This window comes from Panthera uncia, chromosome F1 (assembly GCF_023721935.1).
Source record: "Panthera uncia isolate 11264 chromosome F1, Puncia_PCG_1.0, whole genome shotgun sequence".
NCBI lineage: Eukaryota > Metazoa > Chordata > Mammalia > Carnivora > Felidae > Panthera > Panthera uncia.
In genome coordinates, this window is record NC_064813.1 from 63,778,972 (window position 1) to 63,787,982 (window position 9,011).

Here is a 9,011-nt window from a genome sequence, read left to right on the forward strand (position 1 = left end):
CCTGCGTGCCCCACAGCCCTCCCCCCCAAATCACCCCAAAGATGCGCGCGTTCCATTTGGAAGGACTTGGACTTGTTAATTAACCTGAACAGTCACATTGGTCTGCAAGGTGCATTGTTGTTAATTAAAGCTGAGATTCTCCTTGTGCCCAGACGGCGGCTGCTGTTGTCAGAATAATTAGATAGCATGCGATGGTTTTCATGCAAATCCCTGGCAATTAGAGCTGGCGAGGAATTGGGTTTGAGATCCCAGGGAAGTCTTCCATCAGAATTCCTCCGAGGGCCGCCCCTGGGGGAAGGCGATGATGATGATGGGGCTGTGGGGTTCGGGGTTGGGAAAAAGGGTGTGAGGTCAGGTATCTGTTTCCTGCATCTTCTGGGAGGGGCCCCAGCCCGGAATGTATGAACCGTGGGCCTCAGTGTTCCTCAGTGTTCTTTCCTGAGGCAGTGCGGAGGGATCCTCCCCAGGGCCTGGCCTGCTCCCAGAGCTTGCCTCCTGCTCTCGTATTTCTGAGAGGATTGTTCCTTTAGCCCAGGGGCCCAGTAACTCATACACAGCTTATGTCCCTGCCAACCCTAAGATTAAATTCTGAAGGGTTCTAAGGAAACAGGATCTGGATGCTTGAGGGGTCGCTGAAAAGATGCCACATTCAGACCAGTTTGGGGGAGGTTGGCAGCATGAGGTGGGTCCAATGGCCTGGGGTGGCAGGACTCCAGGAGAGCCTTGAAGAAATGGCCACGGTCAGGATCAGGCTCACGGAAGGCGTATCCCAGGGCAGTACACGGTACCGGAAGGGCCGCCCAGAGGGACTGGGGTGGGATGGGCCGGAGATAAGTGTGGGGAGGCCGCTCCAACCTCCCAGACCTCTTATCAGCCACCGGCTTCTGCCTCCGCCTTTGCTTGGTGAGAGATGTGATAGGGGGGGCCTGTCTGGGTTTCTCTGCAGCCAGACCCAGCAGGAGCGGTTTCTGTCTAGAGGCCCGGCCGGGGCTGGAGGGCACAGCCCCGGGGGCTTAAAGACAGCCTCCACGTGCATCAGATTACCCTGGAAGGCTCAGCGAAGGCAAACACCCTCCCCTGCCTCTCAACTAGGTCAGCCTGGCATCCAGGGCCCCGCGAGGGGCTGGGTGATGTCCAGGAAGATGGGGAGAGGGCAGGGCTGGCGGGTCCCCAGGAGCCGCTGCAAAGGGGGTAAGAGAGAAAAGCCTGTGACGTCTTCACGACCGGTGGTTGGAGGCCTTATTATAATTTAGGTTTGTAAATTCTCTGGTTTTCCTGCATTTTTCTCCTCTCTCCTTTCTGTCTCAGAACGGGCCTCCCGCGGCTCCACCGGCCCTAAGTCCCGCCTTTCCATTTAGGATGTACCAATCCGCAGCTATCCTGGGGGTTGCTAGGAGACAGGAGGTTGTGGGGTGGGGGGCGGGCGGATTTCGAGGCTTTGTCACGCACCCACCCAGGAAAATTCCGGAGCCTGTCTGCCGCCTGCCTGGGCTGTTCTAGCTCCCGCCTGCTCCTCTCCTGCACTCTCCTATTTATCTCCGAGCCCGGAGAGTCCAGCAGAAACGGTGTAGGGGAAAACCGGGTTAGCCTGCATCTTTAGGAAGCGGAGAGGCGGTATCCGGATTCAGACAGGTGGGGAAGGTACCCTCTCAAGTTTCCCCAGCTTTGAATTGGCTTGGAGGGAGAAACTCGTTTTTGTGTGTGGCATCTCGGGTAGAGGGTGAATTTGTTGGTGGCAGAAGTTGTTCTGCTTATCCAGTGGCCTTCCGACCATGGCCCAAACTTGGAGGAAAAAGCCCCCAGGGTCAGGATCATGCAGCCAGGGAGTGGGGGGTGGGGGTGGTATCTGGGGGAGAAGCTCCCAGGGCAGCAGCGGGGTGTGGTGTAGAAGGTGGAGGGAAAGATTTGTGGGGCGAGAAAGGTTCATTTCAGGAGCCGGGGTTTGAAAGGGAAATTTGGGGGATTCTAAGCAGAAGATGAGTCAGATCAGGCCCCTCCCTTTGAAGTGTCTCAACCTTCTGGACTTCTTGATGTTTCGTTCCCGCTACGCATCCCACACAGAAAAGACTCAGCACAGAAGCCGGGGGAAAGAAAACTCATTTGGGCAAGGACTGAGTCATAAATCCTGATCCCATGTCCTGAAAACCAGGACGGAGAAGGGGACAAAGTGGAAGGAAGGGTCTGAGAGAAGTCAGAGCTGGCACACAGGTGTGTGTGGTGCGGACACTGACGGGCAGGCGAGCCGCACGCGGACGAGTGGTATCTCATGCCTGCACCCAGCATGGATGGGTCCCTACAGATAGAGACAGATGCACACCCACGTGAGCACACACACACACACACACACATGCACGCGTGTACACGCACGGGGATTAGGGTCCTGCCGAGAAATAAACTTCAGAGAGATGATTCCTGGGAAGTGGCTTTGGGAATTCTCTCGAATGAATGTTCCCGGACTAAGTGAGGTCCCCCAGGATGCTTCTCTCCTCCTTGCCCACCACCCTGATCTCTAAGCAAAGCCAACAGGTGTCGGATAGAAGGTGGAGAGGAAGGCGGGACGAGCCAGCCAGGGTGGGGAGTCCCGTTCTTGGCTCGTTTTCACTCTTCTCTGTTTTTCTCTCTCTGGGGCCCGTGGTCTCTATCCCTGCTTTTCCGCAACAGTTTCTCTTCCTTCCTCATCTGCTAAGCCATCTCTTCGAGTTTTTCAGGGGTAGCGGCTCCCCTCATTCTCTGGTGCCTCTTCCCCTTGCCTTTGAGATAGCGGTAGCCTCTAGAGAGAACATCTGTGCGCCCTGAGGGTGTTTGTACACTTTCTCCCCAGGCCAGCTAGAGAAACAGACGCTGGCCGGGAAGTCTGGTGTGAAATCCCTCCCTCTCTCCCTCTCCCTCTCCATTCTCCTTCCTCTCCTCTGCGTCCCCGGATAAAACGAGAAACCAGCAGCTCGGTAACAGTAGCGTAGACTTTAATTCAGGTTGACAGGTGCGAAGGGAGCTGGGACTTGCCTCCCGGGGGGTCCAGATGAGAAGGCCGTCTTGCCGAGAGAGGCAGGGAGGGCAGGGGCGTGCGGGTGGTCTGGTGGTAGAACAGAGCCAGGAGCAGGGGTGTGGCCACACCGTGGAGTATCGCCAGGGCCTCTGCCAGGTGCAGGAGCAGGTCCAGAGCCTGCTGGGCCAGACACGTCGACAGTACCAAGGACTTGGACCTCACAAGGAAGTCCAACCCCAGAGCCAGCCCGTGAGGCCACCAGAAAACAAACCAGACCCACAGGACACTAACGCAGGGACCTGGCCACCTGCCCCACGCTTTCGTCAGCGCCTTGGTACCTAACAAGCCCAGTGGCAACAAGGTGAAGGCGGTAAAGCTGGCCACCACGTGCAAAAGTGGCAGAAACCTGGGGCTCTTGTTGAAGCTCAGGGAGCAGAGTCCACGGGAAGTGTCACTGGCCAGCGTGACGGGCAGCCCCAGGAGAAGAGCCGCTCCCCAGAGTCCCACAGTGAGCCACAGGGTGATGCCTGCGACGTGGCCCACATCCAGTTTGGGGCCCAGGCAGGCGTGGCACCCAATCAGCAGAGCCTGGGCAAAGGCTGAGCCGTACCAGAACAAGTGTGCCAGGCGGCACAGGGCTGTGCTCTGGATCCCGTTGAGGCCCGGGGCCAGGATGGGCACCACGATACTGAAGAGGGTGCTGCCCACGGCCAGCTGTACGAGGACCGGCCGCTCAGGGCAGACCCGCCAGTGGAAGAGAGGCCTGAGAAGCGCAAAGAGCACGGCTCCCCCCGCAAGGATGCCCAGGACGCTGGCGAGGACGAAGAAGGGCAGAGAGGAGTCGTCGAGCAGGGGGCAGGAGCGGCAGGGGGCGGCGGCTTCCACAATGCTGTAGTTGTAGTTCATGTCATAGGAGTCATTAAACTCATCCCAAATATCTTCTCCCAAGGTGAACTTTGTAGCATCCTCATCCGCCACCTGGAGGGCATCCCCAAAGGGGACAATCAGATCATCGGCTTACCCCACTGAAGAGTCCGGGGGAGTGAGGGCAGGGAGAGGGGGACAGGTGGAGTGGAAGCAGGGGGGACAGTGGGAGAGGCCGGCACAGGGAGCCCCGGAGCCTGGGAGGGAGGGGCAGGGGAGGGACCGGAGAGCACCGTAAGAGTCGGACGACGTCAGGGCCGGGGCACCCGGGACCCGGCTGGAAGTGAGGATGATGATGGGGGGGGGGGGCCCAGGAGACCAGAGTGGGAGGGAAAAAAAGGAAGAAGAGGGAGGGTGAGAGACGAGGAGAGAAGGAAAGGCGTATGAAGACCACCGAGGGGCAGACAGAAAGACCACGGGCCAAGAGGTGGGGGGCCGCGGGCCTGGCCCCACACTCACCCGGTGCTGCAGACAGTTCCCCATGGTGCCGCTGAGCTCAGAGCAGGCAGAGGCAAGGGCCGGGGACGTCCTGTCGGTGACTGTGGCTCCAAGATAAGTGCCAGGGACTAATGAAGGCCATCAGTTCTGGGCAGGGCCATGGGCCAGGCGGCGGGGGGGAGCGGGAAAGTCAGGAAGCCTTTGCCCCACGCCCATTGCCTGTCTCGGCCTCAGGCCCGCGGGGGGCACCAGCCCAGGACTTCCTGTTTTGAGGCTGGATTCCGCCAGTGGGACCTGCACTCGGGAAAGGAAAAAGGTGGCGACCAGATAGTGGGTATTTTCCCACAGGTGGAAAGGGAGGCTGAGAAGCCAGGGGGCTTTCCAGCCAGGACGGATCCTTCAGGCACAAGGAAGGAAGAGAGGGCCAGGGGTTACGCGCAAGACAGCGATAAGAGGCGTGCTGGGAAAGTGGAGGGAAAGGACAGTCGATGACTCTCGCTGCTTCTCCATCCCCTTGAACTGGATCCAGGGCGACATGTTTGTGGGGGGCGGGGGGCGTGTCAGTGGGGCCTGGGGTTGGATCCTGGGGGCGTTCGCGGCCTGAGGGGCCCGTGCACCTGTCTGTGTGGGTGGCTGCGTGCTGTGTGCCATGCGCACGGATCTGAGGGCTGGGCGTCAGGCAGGCGTCTGGCCGGTCCGGTGTGAGTAGGGGAAGGGCCGGGGGGCAGTTGCCCAGGCTGCACAATGAAGCTGCTTCGGGGAGTGACTGGGTGTCTGGCCACCGGTGGGCGTGGTGAATGCATTCTCCATGCAAGCACCACACACAGTGTGACGAGTCAGAGCAGCCCCTGGCGGAGGATGGGACAGCAGATTTTAAAATGCTGCCTGTGGGGTAATCTCTGTCCATACTTCTGTCGGGGGCCGGAACGCCTCTGGAGCTGCTACACTGGGCTGGCGTCCTACCAAATGTGAAGTTCCTCACAGGGCTGCGGACGCGTCCCCCTGAGCCAACGCCTCTGTTCTTCCGCGGCCCCTTCCCCTCCGCCGCTTCTCACGGTCTCTGCTCTTTCGTTCCCCACCCCTGCATTTTACTCTCTCTTGGGTGGGGAGAGGGCCCGGACGTTGGGAGGGGGCAGTCACGGAGCATCGGAGTCAGAAGGATGAGATAGGGGCCCGTTAGGTGACACCATTTCATTCCAAGAAAGCATGGGATGTTTTTACTCGGTTTCACCGGGTAGCTCTTTCTCATCTATATTGGGGTGCGTGCGGCCAGAGGGGGGAAGCAAAGACACACGGGGGGGGTCCCTCACACAGATGGTCCCCTTTCCCCCCAGGGTGCCAGCTCAGTTCAGGTTCAACGTGAGCGGGTTGGACAGTGGCTCTGGCGGGGGCTGGGGGGGGGGGTCTCTCCTGCAGTGGGGTTGACGGTGCCTCCGAGGGGGGTCTCTCCTGCAGTGGGGTTGACGGTGCCTCCGATTCCATCTCCTCCAGCACCGCTGGGCAGAGGGCAGCGGGGAGCAGTCCAGGGCCCCACCCCGCACACTCTGGAAGGCACGGACCCAGCCCAAGGGGGGTGAACACCCTTCTCTCCCTTGGAGAGTTCTGTTGTTTCCATCAGAGACGCCCTCGGGCGAGCGGCCCGGCAGGTGCAGGGGACGCCGGCAGAAGCCCTTACACGCACATATCCCCACGGGGGCAAGGGCAGGAAGAAGGAGGCAGCCGGACGACACGGATAATCCAGATATATTGAGGGTGGCCCCTCTGAGATCAGCACAGGAGAGTTAGAAAGATTATAAAGATACACGATCCCCTCCCTGCTCCCGTCCCCCCACCCCACAGACAGACACACACAGCACGACGGCCCCTCCCCCCGCCCCCCCCGTACAAATATGGCTTCTGTGTAATATGGACAGAGTGGTTCAGCTCAAAGAGGAAAGGTCATTTTCCCAAAAGCGGGTGCTGGGAGACGGGGAGCCCACGGGCCTGGGGCCCCGGGCCGCCTTGCTGCTGTGAGGTCGGGGGCGCCCTGGCTCAGGCGGGGGTGGCTGTGGTGCCCGAGGGCCCTGACCAGCGGCTGGAAGATTCGCGAGGGCATTACCTGAACTGAGGGGGGTGTGGGCAGGCCTCAGGGAGGACGTGCTGGAGCGGGGAGCGGGGCCAAGGGGCTCTGGCTCTGAGGCAGGGCGCCCCCAGCAGGACAGGGAGGGCGAGCAACCTCATCTCCACGGCAACAGAGGAAGACAGAAAATCGAAGGCAGGGGTGGAGATGGGAAGGAGACGGGCTTCAGCCCCAGCGCCCGCTGAGCAGGGTAGCGACTATGCACGGGGCGGGGAGAGAAGTGACCGTGGTCATTCCAGGGTCAGTGCCGGGGACAGGCCTGCGGGCTGCATAGCAGAGGCTGTGGCACTGACTCCATGGCTCTGAGAAGGGAAATCGAGGCAGGGTTTGGATGCTCTGTGTCTGAGGGAGAGACGAGACGGACAGCTGAGCAAAACACATTCTGGGACTGTTCTCTCCGCGACGGGCGGGCACCGAGGGTGGCCTGGGACGTGCGGGGATGCAGCGGCAGCCCAGGCGAGGGACACAGCCCGACCAGGGCTCCCCTGCCCCCGAAGCCCTTCCTTCGCGCGTCCTGCCGCCTCCCACCTGCCCACCTGCCCCGGGGCCCTCTCTCTTTCTTTCACATGCGCGCGCGCACACACACACACACGTGCACACACACAGACACAAGCACAGACACGACAACCACACACCCGCAGAGTTCACATTACTCCCCTCGTCTGGGCAGGAAACAGCTCAGTGCAGTGAAGCTCCTTTTAGTATTTTTGTTGTTATGTCTGCCTGGCTGCTGAGGGAACGGGAAGGGGTGCAGGCGGCACAAGACGGGGAGGAGTGGTTGCCGAGCGATGCCATGGAGGAGTGGTTGCCGAGCGACAGTCGGGGCTCGGGGCTCGGGTCAGAGCAAGGGGCCCGGAGCGGCGCCGCTCCCACAGCTGCCGGAGCCAGGAGGGGACAGCCTTCCTCTGCGCCGCCCCCGAGGGGCCCGGCTTCCCTGGCCGTGGAGGGGGCCCAGGGGTCCACCGCCATCTCTGCGATCCTTCCTCTGCCTCTGCGAGGTCCTCTGCCAGGACCCACGCCTCCTCGCGGGGGCCTGCATCCTCCCCGTGTCGAGGCCCCGGGTCCCTGCCTGGCTGCCTGCCACCTGCAGGTCACGCCTCCTCGGGACCCCCACTCGCCCCTCTCCCGCGGTGGTGGGGGAGGGGGGTGACGACGGGGCGGCGCCTGGTTCCCTGTCCCCAGCTGGAGGTGTGCGGCCGGCCAGCAGAGGGAGGGCCCCTGCGGCTTCCGCCCACCACCTCCCCATCCCCTCCCCGGAGAAAGCCAGGTGGAGGACGCGGGGCTGGAGAGGGCACCCGCCCCCCCACCAGCCCGGCTCAGAGCCCTGTCCTGACCCCTGCGCCTTCGCCCTCCTCCTAACACTCCAGGGGCTTTAGCTTTCCTCACCCCGGGGCCCCTGCCCCTCCAGCCTGGAGACGGATTTGATTTGGGATTGTTATAAAAATAATAATAACCCAAACGCAGAGAAGCCACGGAAAGGGCTGAGGGCAACCCTCCCTCCCCCCCGCCCTCCTCCCTCCCCATTCCAAACCGAGTACAAAACCGCACCCAAAGCAGACATTCTGTACAGGGGGGTGGGGGGGCCGGGGAGCAAGCGGGAGGGGCGGCCCTGGGGTCGCTCTGTACAAGTCCAGGTTGGCGGTGGCCCCGGCAGTCCCCGCGGGGCCCCTGGGGGCGTAGGAGGTGGCTGGGCGCCTCTAGATGAAATACTCCTTCTTGTCATCCCCGCCCGACTGCCCGCCTTCTGCGTTGATGATGGCTGTGTCTGCATCTGGGGCGTCATCCGAGCCTTTGGCCTCGTGTGTCAGGTAGGTTCCTGGGGAGAGGCAGTTTCCACACCTCTGAAGCCCCCTGCCCCGGCCTCGCCCACCCACCGCACCTGCTCCTAGAGCCTTCTTCCCCGCCCGACCCAGTTTGCATCTTGCTGTCAACATCCATCACCTGACCACGCCCCCACGAATTAATGGATGCTAACCTTAATTAGAATCTCATTTATAATACAGGCAAAAAAGCGTGCGTGTTAGTGCATGTACGTGTACGTATGTACACATGCGTGTGTGCGCATGTGAGTACGTGTGTGTATAGGTGCGTGTGTATGTGTGCCTGCATGCATGCGTGTGCACGCGAGTATATGTGTGCACGTGTGTATGCGTGTATGCATGTGCATGCCTGTCTGCACATGTGTGCTCAAGCGTGCATGCACCTGTGTATATGAGTATGCATGTATGTACACGTGCGTGCCTGTGTATGTGTATGTGTACGTGTGTGTGTGTGCACCCGCATGTGTATTGTGTACCTGTGTGTATGTGTGCATGTGTGTGCACCTGCGTGTGGAATATGTACCTGTATGTGTATGTGTGCATGTGTGTGTATGCACGTGTGTTCATAAGCATGTATGTGTGCACATCCTGTGTGCATGTGTGTGTGCACCTGCATGTGGAACGTGTACCTGTATGTGTGTGTCTGCATGTGTGCATAATCATGTATGTGTGCACATCCTGTGTGCATGTGTGTGTACCTGTGTGTATATGTGTGTGTGTGCAC

General features: G+C 60.7%; 2 protein-coding genes across 2 annotated transcripts in view; both read right to left on the reverse strand.

The window, feature by feature from the left end:
- Window positions 1-2,946: 2,946 nt before the first annotated feature.
- Window positions 2,947-4,467, reverse strand: ACKR1 (atypical chemokine receptor 1 (Duffy blood group)). Its single transcript, XM_049634719.1, has 2 exons — window positions 4,370-4,467; window positions 2,947-3,964 (listed from the first exon to the last, which is right to left on the reverse strand). The coding sequence occupies exons 1-2, from the start codon at window positions 4,391-4,393 to the stop codon at window positions 2,969-2,971; spliced, it is 1,020 nt and encodes a 339-aa protein (XP_049490676.1). The 5' UTR covers window positions 4,394-4,467; the 3' UTR covers window positions 2,947-2,968.
- A 1,306-nt stretch (window positions 4,468-5,773) lies between these two features.
- The window catches only part of CADM3 (cell adhesion molecule 3), a 31,089-nt gene continuing 27,851 nt past the window's right edge, over window positions 5,774-9,011 (reverse strand). The window contains exon 10 of the mRNA XM_049634728.1: window positions 5,774-8,283. Within this exon, the coding sequence (XP_049490685.1) occupies window positions 8,165-8,283 (119 nt within the window). The 3' untranslated portion in view covers window positions 5,774-8,164. The remainder of the gene's footprint in view (window positions 8,284-9,011) is intronic.